Raw genomic sequence first — 18,481 nt, 5'->3', positions numbered from 1 at the left:
ACGTGCAGCTGTTATAACGGCGCTTTATTTTTCTTCGCAATCATCCACCTATGATATTAGTATGGCACATCCTAGTAAAGTGATTACATAGAGCAGAAGTAAGTGTACGTATGCATACTTTTGTTACCTGCAGCTTACCCTTTAGTATGTATCTCGTGCGAAATACATATCTACACAAATATCGAATTCTCTCTTTCTTATTACGTTGCTGCTATTTCATTCATCTTTGCGTTTTTTTAACGAAACAGGCCATTGAGACAAAGGCCACACTAGTACAATTCGTTAACCTAACTTTTATCGAGAAACAGAAAAGCTGAGCCGTTACATAATGACGACTCTAAAATCTCTCCGTGTAGAGCTATATGTACTACAAACCTAGAAAAGAAGAATAATGAGTCCATAACATAGACAAATATCGGCGTATTTGTTGTTGCTATACTGTACTCTCAAGAGCAGTAAGCTCAATATCCACTTGCTCGCAGTAAGATAGAATTATCAGCTCATCTCACATTTCATCATCTATTTTCCAGATGAAAGCATATACAGTAGTATGCTTTATTTACTATGGTATAATATGTTGCTTGAAGAATCAAAAAAGATCACTAATACATTTTTGCTAAAAGTCTTTTTGATATCATCTTGCTCTAACTCGAACAGGTTGACTTATCCAGTAATATTACAAACAGTGATACAAAAAAAAAATATGCGTGAGGTATGCTAAAGATACATACAAGGCAAGTGCTGCTGGAGTTACCTACATGATATAGGATTATCATTGAGCACTTTTAACAGATAAGCAACGAAACTTCGTATATATATATCCTTCCAATTCTAAAGCCTATTTTGTGCGATGCAAGCATATGATCTTTCCCGGTTCAGATGTGCTAATAGATATACTATAGTATACCAAGTATTAACCATGGAATTATGCAAAAGCTAAAAAAAGATATGCGTACGGCACTTTCGTAATTCAGGGATCATCATCAGCAGAATGACGGCGTACTTCTCCTGCACTCTTTTAGTAGTCTCAGCAATTCGACGCACCCCCAGATCTTTAGCCTCGCAATCTTCAGCAACATCACTGAGTAGCTGACAGCACAGCAATAATAGATGGAAAAGTACACACACACACATGAAGCTATGCTATTATCCATACAATGTCCATGCTACTTCCACGAAGTACATAGGCCTCTGTATACTTGGAAGCCCGCAATAAAACTGCGCGCCGCATGAAGCTGCGTCTTACCATATTTGTACGAACTGATTTATTCTGTTGTCTGCCTTGCATATTATAGAAAACTTGCTTTGGTCCCTTTCTTATTTCCTCTCCTCCTTGTTTCAACTTTTCTTTCCTTTTTTCCCTTCTTTCTCTCATTCTCTGAATGTACTTTATCAAATGTCTCAAACGACACGTCCTGTACGACGCTTTGCTGTGATTGCAGCAGAAAAAATATCCCAACACTACTACAACAACAACAACAACAACAACAACAACAACAACAAGCGAAAACGCAATGAGTACGCTTTTCTAAGCAGCACTGTTACTACAACAACAAACAGCAAAGTCAATACCTCAACAAACAATTTCAGCAGCAGCAGCAGCAGTATGAAGCGGCACAAGAGAGACAACGGTCAGCTAAAGCGCTCAGCACGCCATTCTGGTTTGCCACAACCAGGCTTGTCATTCGAGCTATGGCAGATCATTTTAAAAGACCTGGTACCTTCCCAACTCGCCATTGTCGCTCAAGTCAGCAATGGCATGGCTGCTATTGTTCGTGGTCTTGTCATTTGGAAAACCATTGCTGAGACGGCCAATCTAGGTTTGCCTGTCACCCGTGGGATCCGCAGAACGTATTTTGGCGTAGTGCTAGTAGCGAGTAGCCGTGTCTGTGAAAACTGTTTCACAAAATGCAAGCCGTCAGGTTCACAAGCTGCATTGCCGGTGTTTGTCCAGGAACAAAACAAACAAGTTCGTATGTGTATCAAGTGTCGAAAAGTTTATTTCGACAAGCATCCTGAGTTACTAGTATCACCAGCAAAAACTACAGCCAAGACATCATCGTCATCGTCATCGTCAGCAGCAGCAGCAGAAGTAGAAGTTGAAGACGACGACGACGACGACGATGACCTAGACCATTTAGATCGTGTGATCCTTCGTCATTATGGTGGTCGTGTCGGCGTTGAAGCAGAAAGACGAAAACAAAGGGCCATGAGCGAGACACGGGCGAAGAATCAGCAAATTCGACAAGAACAACGTCGTGTAGAGCTCATGCAGCGCCTTTCCGAGCTGGGCATTTGGTACGACCCAGAGTCAAGCATGGCGTTTCAACGTTACATTATTCGTGGCAAGCCGAATCTCGAAACAGTAATACAAGGATTGGTCGAAGAGGCAGATATGCATCGTGAGCAAGAGGCCAGACAACAAGAGCTTGAGACAAGACTTAAGCACGCTCTGGCGGAGCTGCTTGTGGATCAAGATGATGGCTATGAGGATGGGGGTGAAGAGAAGAGTCAACAGCAGCGAGTGACCGAGTACATAACAACGTTGCGCGACTGCATAGTATACATTCAATTCGGTCTGCCTGAACAACTGGATCAAGTCGTGGAAGCGGTCGTGGAACGGGCACGCCAGGATCAAGAGCGCGAGACGAGACGCAAAAAGTTAGAGGCAAAACTTACAGCATTGAAATTGGAAGAATACATAACCTCATACGAATGCATAACCTACATTCATTCTGACCAGCCGGAAGATGTGGAACACGTCATCCATGCTATTGCAGAACGCGAGCGTGAGAGGCAAGAACGGGTTGAGACGATAGCACGGCGACGCAAGGAATTGACAGATCGCTTGGAGGAAGAAAATATCTATCATGTTTTTGGCCATATAGAGCATCAGATTGCAATGCTATGGATGGAAATCGAATCCATCATCAGCAATGCCAAGCGGGAGGCTGCGGATCAAAAAGCTAAAGAGGATCGACGTCGTGTTCTTGAAGAAAGACTACGTGAAAACGAAGTCGAGCTGAGAGAAGATTCGGCAATCTGTACAAGCTATATCAACCATGGTACCGGCAACTTGGATGATGTGGTCACCAGAATGACGGAACTAGCCTGGTATTTCCGTGAAACCAACTATGGAGCCATTCGCCATGGGGTTCATGGTAGGTTATATTACAAACGCGTATCGCTCGAACAATACATTCGCGAACGACTGTCAAGCATGAAGTTCGGCCCTGTCAGCCATGATCCGGACACGCTGGCTCGGCCACCCCCGTCGCTTTGGAGTACAATCAAGGTTCTCGAGTTTAAAGAATGGAAGGAACATGCCAGAGCGTGTATGGTTGAAGGGCTTGTCCGAACGAGCAATATCACAGTCAAGGAGATCATTAGACAGCAGTTAGAGTCGACGAACGTTCTCAATAGCGCTCACCTTGCAGGGATAGTGACAAACGAAGTGCTTGTTGCGGCGATGGATGAGGGAGCTGTGGCTTTAGCAAAAATTCCATCATCATCATCTTCCACGTCCGCCTCTTCCTCCTCTATTACTACGAGCACGAGATCATTCAGTTCAGCTTTGCGAGAGATGCTTGGTGACGTGACGTTCTCGATCTTTGTGGAAAGCTACCGGTTGCCGGCCGTGTCCAACGTACGAAAGAGACTGTTTGACGAACAGGTGTCTACATCTGCAGCGGTCAGCAATCCTGGTGCAAGCAGCAACGTACAACAGCACACTAACAACACCGCAAATGACTCAAATGTAGCCAGTGATAACGACAACAACGAGGATGTGCCTATGCCAGACGCGCCGTATACTACAGAGTAGTATACATATACCTTACAGTCTATCTGCCCTTCTAACTCGCCTTTTATATCTACTCTCTCTCCCTATACCGACTCACATTGCATCTATATACACATAGCAATTAAAACTTTCTTTTACTTACTTAACCTCCCTCAGCACAATAAAGAATCACATTAGCATATTGTATAACATATTACTACTGTATAAATGCAGCGTTGTAAATTATATTAAAGGTCGGTGGTGTAAATTATAATAACTGGTTTTGTTTGCTCCACACGGACACATACACACCCCCGCTTAGACTATGCGACCCGACGAACACAAAAAGAAAGATTCACGACGATATCAAGCTCGTAAAAAGAATCAAGGCGATGCTACAGCAGCCGAAGTAGCTGAACGACGAAGACAGGCTGCTGTCAAGGCACGCGATACGGGCACGAGTATAGCAGCCATACGTCGCCGGAATGGCGAATTACCGTCTATCCAACAAGCACGCGAATCAGCAGAAGCTACGGCCAGAATAAAAAGCAGCAAGTTTATTCGTCGTAAAATCGACAGCAATCGTGATCGATACACCGAGATCTCTGATCAAGGTAGTTCACATGGTCAAAGATATTTAGATTAAGGAAGCATATTCACATACAAAACCAAATACCATTCAGATGCCATGTTGCAGGATGCCGAGATGGGAATCGATCGTGAAACGACGAACTTAGTTGCTATGCTAGAACAACAGGGTATGTCCCTTTTTAAAAAAAATTAAAAGGAAGGAAGAGACGAAGCCATTCTTAAACTGTTGGTTGTTGGTAATGTATCTATTATACGTAGACGAGACCGAGCCTGGATCGACATACTTCAAATTTAAGGACGAAACTGTGGATACGGGTCTGCTCGAGCAACAAGACCAATCTTTATTCCATGTCGATTTCAATATGTATGAAGGCATATTGGGTCAAATAGATTGTCGGCAAGTGCTGGGGCTCTCAGAAGAGGATTCTGCATTGGTAAAGATATCTGACTATATCAAAAGTGAATATATGGGAGTTAGCTATCTGACATAAACAACGATAGGTCGACGCAGCGTTTGGAGAACAACCATTGACTCCTACGAAGCCGATCGTTCCAGCATTTGCAAAGACAGCACAAGGCCTTGTGCTGTTGAATCAAAAGCCAAAATCAGAGGCTGCGACAGAGCCATCTGACGGAATATATATCCGGAATGAAAGGAGAATGCCACAACATAACAATGTATCCAAATCATCATCTTCATCTCCCGTGACAATAACAAATACTGGTAAGCAATGAATGCTCCCTTCCTAACCGCTACATTTGGTGTATGTACAAAGAAAGAAACTAATTTATAAGGATGGGAAATATTTAACAACAGTTGATGATGTTGACGACGAAGGTCTTGACGAGCTCTTAGCTATGGGACCATCCAAAAAAGCACAAGGTTGGTTTACATGTGGTGCAGGCATGGTTGTAAATTGTATGACTAACAGGTTCTTCGTCACATTACATCTTCCTTTGTTTTGCTACTGCAGATAAACTTCCTGCTCGGGACTCTGCCGCGACGACAGCTGCTAATAGCAACAGTACATCTCCTAAAATAGCTGCTGGTGAGTTTTTCTTATATATATATATATAAATTTCATTGTCCCCGTTTGTAGGTAGGTAGTAGGATAAAGAATGAAGTATCAACCAAGCTAAATGGATTATCGACAGTATCATCATCATCGTCCCCATCCATACCGAAACCTCGGATTGCGGCGGCAAGTTTACCACGGCCTTCAACAACAGCAGCAATGACGAAACAATCAGAACCTAAGACTGCAGCCAAGAAAAAGGATGACGATGAAGCATGGCTAGACGACATTTTGGGATGATGAGCAGTGATGATGGATGACGGATTGAATGATCCAGACCTCAAATGGATATACTGGATACGGTAAATCCGGGCTTGGTTTGTGCACGGGGCAAGAGGTCTTTTGGTTACCCACCTCTACACATGTACACTGTGTATACACGCACACATACACTATCCCCCATCCGGGTCATGGGGCTATTTTTCTTGTATATAAACGGGACGTGCGTGTGTGTGCGTCGCTGATAAAATATATTATTTCCTTCTCTCTCTGTCTCTTTAAACTTTTGTGGCTCTGCCCCTGACTTGGAGCTTTTCTTTCTCTCTCTCTTTTCCCTTAGTTGTTATTCGACAAACTCACTGCATAAAAATATAATGCGATGAGCTCACAGGCGATGATGATGACACAAGACGACGGCGTCACGGACAGCCTCTATCAACCAGAAGCCAAAGTAAACCAACAACAACAACAAAAAGGTCAACATCATAAGATACACGTACAAGCACGCTCATGTCGACTGCGGTTCCACTGGCCTCACGGATTCTCGTACCTGGCTTGGAAATACCGTCAATGGAAATGGCTACACCAATCCGAGTTTGTATGGTGTTTCCGACCGGCGATCGGAGGAGGAGATCACCATGATGATGGTCACGATTCATCTCCATGGAAACCCTTTGAATCGAAAAACCAAGTAATTCTGTGGCAAGCGTACTATAACCAACCGTATCAGAATCAGCCATCGCCCTATTACGAATGTCAAGTTCATGACAGGGCAATCGATCAAGGAAAACAGCTGGTGCGAATAATTTTGCACGAGCATGTGGCTTTCACTATGGATCCAGATTGGTCACAACCATTAGTGTATGAAGTAGCTGTGTGTCGGGTGATGAGACGGTCTGCACGGACTTTATGGCGAGAATGGGTATTGCGTGAAAAACAAACGGGTCCTATGTATCAATAATCTAAATGATAGTAGGAATAAAAAGTATAATAAAATGCTAGCGAAGGGGAGGGGAGGGGCCCCTTGTATTTCTGTTGTTTACAACATAGACAGTCGACGTACATGATGTGTTTATCCGTGGAGTAAATTAAAACAAAAGCACATAGACCGTGCACCTGCGAATCGCTTGTGTCACAAGCAACAGCAGCTGCAGCAGCGACCGCATGAGAAAAACGTATATCCGAAGCGGAACTGTCGTTCCGTTGTTGGACGATTCAGTTAGTTGATTTGGGTATAGCTCTGGGTGATTGTAGCCCGTGGTTTGATGATTGCAGATGATGTGAGAATCGACATCTCATGCCCCCATTGGTCACCTTCCTCACATACTATGCGTATTTCCAGTACCTTTTGTTGATCAGCTGAAAAAGTTGCGTTTCACAAAAAACCACATCGTTTCATACAATTACCGAGTAACCCGATTTGTTTATTCTCGCTACAAACCAACAACATGGCCTTAATTAAGCTTCAAACTTTTTTTATAATAAAGTCTATCGACAAAGTAAGTCAATCGATGTGTAGTATGTAGTTATAAACTACAGTAGATATGCACTTTTGTAACTTACAATCCGTCATCTACTTATGCAGTATCACGATAAGAGCAAGGTGGCCGGTCCTTTCCATTTTGTATAGCTGTTTGACGTATTGCCACAGGTGTGTAGTGATGGAAAAGATCTTACAAAGTTGATGGAAGTACTGTAGGATGTTGATAAGAGCGAATTTGTACATATGTATCTGTTATATACTGGATTTTTCTTCCCACTTAGCATCGTAGTTGCGTCGCTGGGAAGGTAGATATTGTGCCGAGTTTCATGCTCTTGCCAGTATTTATTTTACGTTTCTGCACTTGCGCTGTTTACAATTGCGTTTATTTTTCAAAGTAAATTAGAGGCAAACCAGGTTCATGCCTTCATTCTTCAGACTTCTCACCTTTTTCTTCCCATTAAAATACTCTCCAACCTTCTTATATAATCATCAATCTTCTTGATTTTTGAGCATGTCTATCATTTCTTCTTTCGTGGTGGTGGTGGTGGCATCATCACTGGTGGTCCTGGTCAACGATGCTGCCGTTGGTTTTGTTATGCTTGCAAGTGCCCCAGCTTTGCCGGTCGACAGGCCATTAAAGAAATAGCCTTGTAGCACTGCAGTCTGCCCAATCGATACTGTATTCTCGCTGATTGCTGCCATTGACAGGCATGCTGCTATTTCAAGTGGTTTGCTGTTGCTGCTACTGTTGTTGTTGTTGCTCTTAAGATGTGTAAAAAAAGGGGCGAAAAACGAAAGTGTGTCGATCTCTAAAGTATTGTGTTTTGCATTGTGGAAACGGGTGGAACCGCCTTGTCACACTGTGCACGCACCCTTCTTCTCTTTCTTTGCACTTCGGCTCAACCCCGTTACCAGCCCGCATGTGCTTACAGCGTAATGGGAGTGCCGACAAGAAGAAAGAGATAATCCACACTTATGTCATGGTGTGTTTCTTTTAGCTTCTTTCCGTCGCGAGATGCGAGCGCGTACCACATAATTTTCTTCATGTATGTACTGTCTCCAGATGCCTTATGGCTTGTTCTTGCGTGAAACATGAATACCAGCTTTCTCTCTTGAAAAGGCCCGTCCGCTCTGTTGCTGTCCTGCATGAACATTGCATGAAGAGCCCAACATCTATGCGTAGATCCATAACGATAAAATCTGGTAGTATCATACGTCCCATAATATCTGATAAATAAGTAAAAGCTTAGTATCTATTAAAATAATGATAAATTACTGAGCTCGATGAAAGAAAGATGCCCATGAACTAGAATAATATATAATGTACTTTAAATTAGTAAGGAGAGTTTGTGTCTAGCGTCAATAAAAGTACAAACTCTAAGAACCTATTGAAAGCGAGCTGAAATAAACATATAGAAGGGACGTATAATACATACAGTACATCAAAATCTAGAGGAAACATAGTGATGGAAGCGCCAGTTTATGAGCTGCACCGATCCAGTTGCAACGTCACCAGCGAGCCATATACATGTTGATACTAAGCGCTATCACATTACGATCGACAGGTTGATGAGAGACAAATAGATGCCGCAATCCTGTCGCCATCGTGTCCTCGTCGACTCCTCTTTTTCCCACTTCGTCCAAAGGCCCACCAGGTCATAGCATTTGATAATGCTAATTTTTGGATAGGTTGGAGCTTCAGTCCACTTTCATTTTTACATGTCTCGCCAAACTTCATGAGCTTGTTGGATACATTGGCGCTATTTCACCGACACTTTATGCAAGTCATGTGGACATTGGACGTGTCAAGTCGGCAAATGATGGGAAACAACACTGAATGGGATAACAAGGAGAAAAGCACGTTAAGAAAATCGACAATCCAAGGCCAAAGGTTTGTCTTTTACCATTGATGAGCACCTGTTTGTTTTCGCCGTGGTCTCATTCGATATGGGTGATAGCATCATGCTTGATTGGCCACGCATTCTTTTTCGCCTTGTTGCAACGGTAAAACGATGGTGTCCAGTCTATAATGTGTTGACAATGGAGTGGGCTGCAATGAATTTTTTCTTGATAGCGTAGCAAGCTGCAAGTCGATCGAGATGAGTACAGTACATTTTAGCGTGCGTTTTTCAGGAGAAGATCAAAGTTAGCAACCGAGTCAGTAACGTATTCCAGCCCTTTTAAAAAGTCCAAAAATGCAGGGATCTTGTACTTCAAACATTTGACCTGCCCGAAGATAGCCAAGTGCAAGTTAGGTACCACTATCTGCATTTTGACCGCATCTTTAAAGGCATTGCGGTAATTAAGGACAGCGAGACTTCGAATAATGCGGCTGCCAAGGTACACTACCTTATCTTCGGCGTCAAATATCTGATCATTTCCCTCTATTGCGCTTCCAAGTCCAGAAACAAAAGGGTGACGTTCAGCGAATTAAATGATCGGGCCAATTGTACTATTTGCCTTTCAAATCTATCACTTCACTACCATTTGCAGGTATCCCTTCTCCAATTCATTTACGTTTCTGTTCCTCTTGCACTTCCTGACTTGCAAATACTTTCGTTTACGCGGCAGTGTCAAGGCAGCTTTCTAGGAGGACATCGTTTGCAGACGAAATTATAAACAGTACTAGCAACTTCCAATCAAATAACCGGATTCAGAGCCGCATTTAATTTAGTGCTTTAGCTTGACAGGAGCGTTTATATTCGCTTTCCTTTTTATCACCAACGTAAGAAGAATATGAGCTCTCAAGAAAAACCTGCAGAGGGATTGAGTAATGGCACTGAAGATTTAGCCACTTATGTGAGTGCAAATTTTCCCTCTCTTCACAAGCGAACAAAGTGTATACAAATCTCTAATGAGATATGCCTTTATCGTCAATAGATCGATAGCATTGTTGAAAAGCTCGTAAGTATCGCGTGGTCTCTGTAGTGTTTTCTCTCTCTCTCTCTCTTTTTCATTGGTATGTTACATACAGTCATTCACGCTTTTATCAATAGCAATCAAAAGTAAATGGCGTGAACACCGAACTTGATACCAAATGTAAGTGTCTTACCTTTGAATTGCATGAGACAAGGAGAGACATTGATAACCCATATTGTTCTATTAAAGTCGAAGATATGAGCACCCGTATCGACAAACTAGAACAGACCATCAACAGTATTCTTCAGAGACAGGAAGAGCAGGAAACATCTGAAGAAAGGAACGATACAACGGAGCAATCATAACCATACATCAAGCAGCCAACTTACGGACGACGACGTTGACCTTTTACGATATACCCCTCTTTTCTCCTTCATTCGTTTCTACGTATACAAATTTACACACGCAAACACGATATTGGAACAGCCTCAATGAGAAACGTAAATATCTTCAAAAGGCACTAATCAGATTATTTTATAAGATCGTTTTATACATATATTTCTTATTATTACTACTATCATTGAAATTGATTCTTATCTATTAGAATAATACGAGGATGGAGGATGTGATGGAAAAGAAGAAGAAGGAGGAGGAGGAGCAGGTGAAGGAGGGTTATGATAATTACTTTGATGGTTATTGACAACAATACCTGGAGAAGAACGGTCTGGTTGTGATGAGGATGATGATTCATCAGCATCTGAAGGAGAGGTCCATGGGTGATAAAAGTAAGGAGGAGGTGGAGGGAATGATGATGTCATGGCGTCAAAGTTACTACTGGTATCTGTTTGTGGACTGTGAGTTGCTCTGCGACTATTATTGTTGCTGCTGGTGCTGCCATTATAACTGGTGCTGCTGCTGCTGTCGATATTCATATTGCTGTGGTTGCTACTGCTGCTGCTGTCGTCTGTAGATAAGTTGGGTAATTCACTAATGGTAACATATTGCTGCTCTTGTGCCAGTCGTAGTGATGGTTGATGAAATGTAGGTGGAGCTGCGATGGGAAATTTCGCCAGGTGTGAATCGTCCAAGATATTATTAGATGGTCGAGTAGGCGGCGGTGCGCGACGAAAGATAGAACCTTGACTGAATGGTTCAATGCGGTATGATGTTGATGATATTGATGACCGTGGCTGTTCTTGTTGTTGCGGAATGTTTACGTTGTTCTTTGAGGGTCCAGGTAGTGATGGTACACGGTGAAAGATCGAACCCTGAATAAATGGTGCCGTTTGACTGGGAGATGAGATTGTGGATATTGACGATTGTTGCTGGTGTAAATGTTGCTGCACGCTCATGGAATCATTTTTGGGCGTTCTTGGAGGTGCTGGTGCGCGATGAAATATAGAACCTTTGCTGAATGGCGCTGTACGGTCCGTCCTCGGTGACGATGATGTTTGATGCTGTTGCTGTTGCTGTTGTGGTTGTGGTTGTGTTTGTGTTTGAAGATGCGAACGAGCGATGTATAATTCAGTGTTTTTGTTATTTGACGCAAAAGTTGGTTGTTGTGGAATGCTTTGTTGTTGTATGGATGGCTGTATGCTATTATTCAAAGACAGGGGCAATTTGCCACCATCTGCTATGTCCAATAGGGCGAATGTTTCCGAATTTATAGGCACGGAACTTGTCCAAGCTCTATTCGATTGGGAATGATGTTGCTGTTGTTGTTGCTGTAGCTGTGACTGTGGCATTGATCGTACTGGTGATTGATACGATTGCTGTTGATGCGACCTTGATGACTGAGGAGGAGAGACCTGTGTATCGCTGAGCATTGGCTTCAATGATGGTGCAGATGTATATATTTGTTCAGGAGCGTTTGATATGACGGGATTTGTTGCTGTTAAACCGAGGTTGTTTGCAAAAGATACTGCTCCTGACGACAACGTTGATGGCACGATTCTCTGCTGATATGCATTCATCATCTGCTCGTACTCAGCTCCTGCCTTGTCGGAACCGCCATCGCCTGTAGGCGTCGCCATTTGCTGTTTTTGATAAACCATATCGGATGATGATGATAATGACACAAGAACATCACCGTTATCACCATCAAATTCTGTCATGTTGGGAGTTGATTGATAATACTGGTGTTTCTGTCGTATTCCAAGCGCTGATGTAGACATTGTCGGTTGGTGTTCCGGTTGATATTGTTGCGATCGTACAAAGGTTGCTACTGACAGCGATGGTGTCGAATCATCCAAAGGCTTCTGTTTAACTACTAATGGCGAGCTAAATTCTTGATGAGGCGGTGACGAGCAGTTCTGAGAAACATCAGCAGCAGCAGTGGCGGTGGTAGTGATGTTACCGGTGGCTGCTGCATGGGAATAAGCTGAGCTGCTAGTTGGCGTGTTATAATGTGGTTCTGTTGGTATAACATTCGCTGGACGTTGTGGCGTGCTTATCGCTGCTGGTGCGATGGTCTTAGGCGGCTTTGTTGTTGGGTTTGGTGGATATAGCTGGAGTGTGCTATCAATCAGTCTGATAACAGCTGCGATCTCTTCCACATATCTGAACGAATAACTTTTCAAGACAGATCCTAGCATCCGTAGTCGCTCGACAGCATCCAAAGCAATTGCAGACGACTCTTTAAATTCGGCATTGGATGCTAATATTGCAACACATCGGTGTAACGTAGGCACCATACGCACACACGAGCACATGCGCATGGCCGAACCGTACTGGACCAGCATATTCGTCACACTTGCTGCCGCCTGCTCACTATTACGTACGGCCATGAGACTTAGAGCAGTAGAGTTTTCGAGAAAACATTGATACATTTGTATCTTGATACTATAGTACTGTGCATGAAGCAAAAGACTGAGTTCTCTACGAAGCGGATCATCGTCGCATGTCGTCGTCGCATTCGAACGTGGAGTCAGTTGGGCATGTTTGGGCAAGCTACGGTACCATTCTTCTAGCCCATTTTCCAGATCACGGACTTGGTACAAAAGCGCATTGGTTGTATCTGATTTCTTTAGTGCTGCTGCAATGGATCGACGTAAACGTAGGAGTTTGATGGACATGATGCAATAGTCAATACAATAACCAACGTCCGCATTTTCAGAAGGTAGCTTTTGTGGCATCGCCACTTCGATTTCGTCGTCCTGGAGTACGGTAGGACGATTATACTCTACAATTGTATAGAGTTGACACCAGTAGGTGGCCCACCATAGTCGTCTGTCGTCTTCTGCTCGCATTACATCGTTCAGATGATTTTGTTGATGCTGTTGTTGATAATGGTGCTCGCGCTGTGATCGCCGCTTATGCAAATCTAGATCCTGAGCCATGCGTAGCGCCAAGTCGCAATAAGGAAATGCTTCTTCTGCCTTGTCATGAAAATGATACAAGAACAAGTGCAGCAAGGCACGTATAGTCGTTCGATGGCTGATTGTATGGCAATCTTCTAACAATGCTAGCGCGCATTGAAGATAGACCGGGCCCATTGCTGTCTGTAGGTGGTACTCTGTATCTTGATGCAGTTCGTCTTCATGGTGATAGATGTAAGCGCGAACAGACATGGCCAGCAGTAGTTCACGAGTTCGCTCTGCCCCTGAAAACTGCTGCAAATAGTTTGTGCCTGGTGAATACCTTGTACCCACCATTTGATAAACGATCGTGCAACGATGATGCCAGGAGTTGATAATCATTTCGAGCCACTTCTGTTCAACCGCATCATTTCGTGCGAGCAGTTCGTTGAGAAGCACGTCGGGCGGTTTATTGTATATATCGTCGGCCACGACGCCAGCTGCTGCACCCATAGAACTTCGTGAATGAGCTGCAAACACGTTTCGTGCTCGGTTGCGGATTTTTTCGATGTTGATGGTGCTGAAAAGAAGCTTGATAAAATGATGTACTTCGGTGACCCCGGTCTCAATGCACAGACCCGTGGGCTCCAGGCTGAATCGAGGTTTAGATTTTGTCGTCGTCGTCGTCGATTGTTGCTGCTGCTGCTGCTGCTGGCGTTGGAGTTCTTGGTGTAATGGTAGCGGAGGTGAAGGTCGTCGTTGTTGTTGTACAGCTGTCGTTGAGGAAGACGACGACTTCGCCGCACGAGCCATTAGCTGCTTTTCCAATTTCTTTAATTTGGTCTCAATCTCGCTCAAAGGCATCGAATCTCGTGATGGTTCGGTCAGTAAGGCTGTTGTCACGTTGTATCGACAAGGCATTGTATTTTCATTGCATTCGCTACATGCTGGTTTGACACGATCGCAAATGACTTTTCTGTTTTTGCACTGAGAACACTATAATAGGGATAAAAAACACACCCCACAGAAAAATAAAAAGAAAGGAAAAGCTTGAGCACAACTATAATAAAGTTTTTCTCTTTCAGCACAGAAAAGAAAACGTTTATTTTACAGTAAAGTGAGAAAGAGCAGCAATGGTTGTGTCAGAAGTTGTAATGGTAGTAGTGATACTGGTATTCTTTTCGCCGTCATCGTTACCGTCACCAAAGCTACCACTAACGCTGCCACGTCCTCTTATTCCACCTCCCCCTTCTCCGTCATCGTCGTCGCCATTGGTTGGGAATTGGAATCGAGTTAGCATTAGAAAGCAAAGAGCGAGTGTTGTATCGTGGCAGCATACATAGCCAAAAGTTTAACGCGATGGAACACCCGAAAGAAGGTTCTATCGCAGATCAAATAAGAGGGTCCGTAATACATCCCGTCTCGGAAAAGTATTTCTTTTAGGCTATTGTCCAAAAGTATGGATAAACTCTTGCAGCATGATTGGGTAGTCTTCGTCTAAAATACTCAACTTTCTGTGGGGGTTTTTTTTACCCCCAACTCCTTACGCCTCCTCACATTTTGCTCCTCCTCTTCACCCCATCAGAACAAAGAAGACCCGGAATAAAAAGAGAGGAGAGAAGAGGTGACAAGCTTCATCAAAAAGTTTGTTTCTTACATTTCCTGGCTATTTTCTCCAGCAGGAGTAATATATTTCAGAACATCCAACTATTCAACCCTTATAACCCTCCTAAAACTTGTTAATAATGCAAGCTCATTGGATCGACACGAAAAACAGCAAGGGATCTGAAGATGAAATAGGATTGCAGTGTAACATTTCGTGCATTTTAAAAATTAAAATAACAAACAAAAAAGCATACTTAGTAGTTTGCGTGTACATGAGGATGAAATACAGAGAGAGATAGTGTGTGTGTATGTATGCGAATATGTGCGTGTTTGTATATGATACTATACATTTTAAAAACGGACGGACTTGACCACGTTGCTCTTGATACCCGTCGACTCGCCTCCATAAGTGCCCTTGAGTGGTTTGACCACTGCGCGGGTCGAAGACAACTTCTTGAGCTTGTCTGCATATTTGTTTCGGTGCTTGACACGAGAATTGCGGTTTTCCTTCTTGCGTCGTGGCGTAAGACCCCGATTCTTGAGGATCTTATATGATGCCAGCCGCTTTTCGCCTTCTTCTAATTGCCATGGTCCTTCTACAAGCGGTGCCCGGTTTGCTTCTGCTTCAGCCTTCTTGGCAGCCTTTGCTGCGGCCTTGCCTGCTACGACTTGGTTGTAATAGTCATCGTCACCATCGCCGCCAGCTGTGTTGTTGATCTCATCGACCAACCCAGCATCATCTTCATAGTCTTCGTTATCCAAATCGGCTGATGTGTCTTGTGGCTGCGGTACACCCTTCTTTTCTCCCCGCTGCCGTCTATCTTTGTAAGGTATGTCAGAATCGCCTTGGTATTTAGCTTGTAATTTCGCTTGTTTCTAAAATAACAAAGCAGGGAACATGACACTTAGTCTTACTTCTTCTATCGTCTTTGCCATACTAGTCATCTCGAGGTAACCAGGTGATGAACACCATAGTAACACCAAAAGTACCAGGCAACGGCACCATAGTAACCAATAAATCAAAACTTACTGCATCAATTTTAGTGACATAGTCTCTTATTGACCGTTTCTTGGCTAATTTATCTTGCATATCCAATTCATCCAATGCCTCCAATTCGCCGAAATCGTCTGTTGCACCTGCTGTTCGCTTACGTTTCTTGTTGGCTTTCTTGAGACTCTTAAACTCTTCTTCAATGTCAAATGCTGTAATTGCCGTATCATCCTCCAGATCCTCCTCTTGTTCTTCGTCAGAGAACTGTGGTACAGTTGCTTCTTCTTGTGCTGCTGCTTTTTTAGATTTCTTGGCTGTGGCGTTATTCTTTTTGGTGACATGTTCGACGTCTTTAACTTCTGCTGTAGCTGGTTTATCCAATTTCTGTGAAGATGCATCGAGATCGTCAATGAAGGCATCAATTTGTGATCGTAACTTGACTTCGACTTGTTCTGTCTTTTCCAATGTCGATCGTAGTTCCACCAATGCGTTAATGACAGGGTGGCTTTGGATATCTATCGATCCAGATGCTTTCAGGACAAAGTAGAACGAAACGTTGGTCAAATAGTTCAACAACAACTGATGTTTGAAGCGCAGAAACTTGGCTGGCTTTTCCTCTGTTGCATTTTTGGATTGTACCCTTTAAAAAAAAGTAATAAATCAGTCTTACGCTTATCATGATCTTTCTTTTCTAAGCTACCACACAGATATATAACACCTACCGTTCCAATACTACATCCAAATCACTCACGACTTCGGATTTTTCCTTAAATTCGTTCAACAAATCCAAAAGTTCGGGTGATTCGTTTTGTAAAATCTTCAGTTTTTCAGCCACAGCCAAGTTCTTACGTCGCTTCGCGGCCGTCTTGCTGACACTAAACGAAACCAAGTGTTTAGTATCTGTCACTTTTCGCCAATCTTCGTCTTATCCATCAACGTATTTCCGTTTCCAAACAAAGTACAATATTTACTCGAATGTAATATCATCCAACTCCTTGCTGACATTATCAACAAGTTGTTTATCGACCTCTGAAGTCTATATATGCCAAAAAAAAGTCCTGAATTAGTAAGGTTGTTCAATCGCTATATATCTCCTGAATCATAAGCAAAACAAACAATTACCTGGCCGGCACCCGTGACCCAAGCATCGTCCATGAAATCGGCTTCGTCCATAGCAGCAATACGTTGCTTTTGGATCTTTAATGCTTCTTCCTCTTCTTCACGCATTTCGTCCAAATCCTCGCCTTCGTCTGCGTCATAATACATCTTCTTTGATCGACCCCAAGTAAGATCTGTATTTGCATGGCGTTAGCATATGTGTGCGTTCCCGGCATTTTGATAAATTTACCTTCATCTTCATCGTCTTGAGCTCTTTTAGATTTCTTGCCATCTCGTTCTTTAAACTCTTCATCGGATTCTTCCTCTTCTTCTGATTCGTCAGATCCCAAGCCGTAAACTTCAGCTTCGCTCTCATCGTCTAGTTATAGAAATGTTGATTGATCTGGTTGTTAAAAAGATTAATCTTGTAAGGAATCATCGTTCGAGGAAGGAAAATCAGTACCTTCATATTGGTCGTTGTCTTCACCGAGCAAAATCTTTTCACGTTCTTCGTGGACTATTTACAGAGATTTACATTAATGAGAGATTAAACCACGTTAGAATTGTCGTTAATAAACCTTTTAGAAAGAATTAAATGCCCTTACATTCGTCTTCGGAATCGTGTTCGACATCGTCCCATGTGCGAATGGCTTTGATTTTGCCATCTTCACCCGATTGCTTAGCAGATCCGTCTCTAAAAACTGGTGTCTTTCTCTTGCCCATTTTGGTATACTGGCTGGTTTTTTATGTAAAGGACGGTAGCAGTAGTGCTTTTCTATGAACGACCTGAAAACGAGAAAAAAAAACCCGCAATCATGCGCGGAGACTTGTGGCTTTTAAAGATGGAAGAGCATACACTAGCAAATCTTAATCTTAAATGGGGCTAGCGAATACTATAAAGGTTGCTTTTCACTACAGTGTCAAGAAAATGACACCCATTACGAGCGGAAACATGTATGCTTGTATCTAGAGTGTATTATTAGTTTTAGTCTATCACTTGCGCAAAGGGCGTTGTCCGCCTCCGTGCAACATATATTGTTCTTATCCATATATCCCTTGCCCTTCAAAATCTGTTATTACTTTATTCATTATTTCGCTGTTCATTCCAAACTTGTAACTTATATCCCATATGCGCACATCCACGCCCACACATCCTTTAGAAATGTGCTTTGTTGAACATTTAAGGCTCAAGAATATGGTATAGAGCTCGACTAGCAAAGCAAAATCCCATGTTTCAAGGCTTAACGAGAATGACAAGTAGATCATCTATATCGCTCAATTCTAGTATATGACAGCTCAATTCTCTCAATAAGAACAAATCCATAGCATATGTTATGTCATCCAATACAAGGTAGTTCTCCTGCTATTTGTCGCTGGTGATATTATTACCTGTTAGACATGTATTTTTTTTGTTTGGCCCGTAGAGATAGGGCAAGATTTTATTTCCGACATCGTGTCTGAGAGAGTGACGGTGCCGGGGCA

General features: G+C 42.9%; 7 protein-coding genes across 7 annotated transcripts; 4 read left to right on the top strand and 3 right to left on the bottom strand.

Annotated features, from left to right (window-relative positions):
• The first annotated feature begins 2,126 nt into the window (after positions 1 to 2,126).
• Positions 2,127 to 4,055, top strand: BDB00DRAFT_817710 (uncharacterized protein). The gene has a single exon (XM_053123093.1). The coding sequence runs from the start codon at positions 2,210 to 2,212 to the stop codon at positions 3,821 to 3,823; it is 1,614 nt and encodes a 537-aa protein (XP_052980922.1). The 5' UTR covers positions 2,127 to 2,209; the 3' UTR covers positions 3,824 to 4,055.
• Positions 4,056 to 5,923, top strand: BDB00DRAFT_817708 (uncharacterized protein). The gene is made up of 6 exons (XM_053123092.1): positions 4,056 to 4,395; positions 4,465 to 4,539; positions 4,631 to 4,806; positions 4,874 to 5,096; positions 5,190 to 5,255; positions 5,347 to 5,923. Exons 1-6 carry the CDS (start codon positions 4,107 to 4,109, stop codon positions 5,448 to 5,450), a joined length of 933 nt encoding a protein of 310 aa, XP_052980921.1. The 5' UTR covers positions 4,056 to 4,106; the 3' UTR covers positions 5,451 to 5,923.
• On the top strand, positions 5,924 to 6,736 carry BDB00DRAFT_817704 (uncharacterized protein). Its single transcript, XM_053123091.1, has one exon. The coding sequence runs from the start codon at positions 6,047 to 6,049 to the stop codon at positions 6,626 to 6,628; it is 582 nt and encodes a 193-aa protein (XP_052980920.1). The 5' UTR covers positions 5,924 to 6,046; the 3' UTR covers positions 6,629 to 6,736.
• Positions 6,737 to 6,907: 171 nt separating this feature from the next.
• On the bottom strand, positions 6,908 to 7,768 carry BDB00DRAFT_817702 (uncharacterized protein). Its single transcript, XM_053123090.1, has 3 exons — positions 7,597 to 7,768; positions 7,253 to 7,518; positions 6,908 to 7,166 (listed from the first exon to the last, which is right to left on the bottom strand). Exons 2-3 carry the CDS (start codon positions 7,391 to 7,393, stop codon positions 7,122 to 7,124), a joined length of 186 nt encoding a protein of 61 aa, XP_052980919.1. The 5' UTR covers positions 7,394 to 7,518; positions 7,597 to 7,768; the 3' UTR covers positions 6,908 to 7,121.
• A 2,118-nt stretch (positions 7,769 to 9,886) lies between these two features.
• BDB00DRAFT_871205 (uncharacterized protein) lies at positions 9,887 to 10,374 on the top strand (the record flags this gene model as incomplete). Its single annotated transcript, XM_053126806.1, has 4 exons — positions 9,887 to 9,949; positions 10,031 to 10,054; positions 10,147 to 10,189; positions 10,259 to 10,374. The coding sequence occupies 4 exons, from the start codon at positions 9,887 to 9,889 to the stop codon at positions 10,372 to 10,374; spliced, it is 246 nt and encodes an 81-aa protein (XP_052980918.1).
• Positions 10,375 to 10,602: 228 nt separating this feature from the next.
• Positions 10,603 to 14,226, bottom strand: BDB00DRAFT_871204 (uncharacterized protein; the record flags this gene model as incomplete). Its single annotated transcript, XM_053126805.1, has 1 exon — positions 10,603 to 14,226. The coding sequence occupies one exon, from the start codon at positions 14,224 to 14,226 to the stop codon at positions 10,603 to 10,605; it is 3,624 nt and encodes a 1,207-aa protein (XP_052980917.1).
• Positions 14,227 to 15,261: 1,035 nt separating this feature from the next.
• On the bottom strand, positions 15,262 to 17,722 carry BDB00DRAFT_882720 (Sas10 C-terminal domain-containing protein; the record flags this gene model as incomplete). Its single annotated transcript, XM_053128173.1, has 8 exons — positions 15,262 to 15,786; positions 15,941 to 16,541; positions 16,624 to 16,776; positions 16,873 to 16,937; positions 17,024 to 17,193; positions 17,250 to 17,378; positions 17,463 to 17,516; positions 17,605 to 17,722. The coding sequence occupies 8 exons, from the start codon at positions 17,720 to 17,722 to the stop codon at positions 15,262 to 15,264; spliced, it is 1,815 nt and encodes a 604-aa protein (XP_052980916.1).
• Positions 17,723 to 18,481: the final 759 nt, after the last annotated feature.

The sequence above is a fragment of the Zychaea mexicana genome, assembly GCF_025766255.1.
Source record: "Zychaea mexicana strain RSA 1403 chromosome Unknown BDB00scaffold_26, whole genome shotgun sequence".
Taxonomy (NCBI): Eukaryota; Fungi; Mucoromycota; class Mucoromycetes; order Mucorales; family Lichtheimiaceae; genus Zychaea; species Zychaea mexicana.
This window is presented reverse-complemented; position numbering and strand designations above follow the sequence as displayed.

Coding starts and splice junctions, on each gene's coding strand:
- BDB00DRAFT_817710 (XM_053123093.1), top strand. CDS start 2,210: ATGAGCGAGACACGGGCGAAGAATCAGCAAATTCGACAAGAACAACGT.
- BDB00DRAFT_817702 (XM_053123090.1), bottom strand. CDS start 7,393: ATGTACAAATTCGCTCTTATCAACATCCTACAGTACTTCCATCAACTT. Junction 7,167..7,252: donor ACCTTGCTCTTATCGTGATA/CTGCATAAGTAG, acceptor CGATTGACTTAC/TTTGTCGATAGACTTTATTA.
- BDB00DRAFT_817708 (XM_053123092.1), top strand. CDS start 4,107: ATGCGACCCGACGAACACAAAAAGAAAGATTCACGACGATATCAAGCT. Junction 4,540..4,630: donor TGCTATGCTAGAACAACAGG/GTATGTCCCTTT, acceptor TATTATACGTAG/ACGAGACCGAGCCTGGATCG. Junction 5,256..5,346: donor ACCATCCAAAAAAGCACAAG/GTTGGTTTACAT, acceptor TTGCTACTGCAG/ATAAACTTCCTGCTCGGGAC.
- BDB00DRAFT_817704 (XM_053123091.1), top strand. CDS start 6,047: ATGAGCTCACAGGCGATGATGATGACACAAGACGACGGCGTCACGGAC.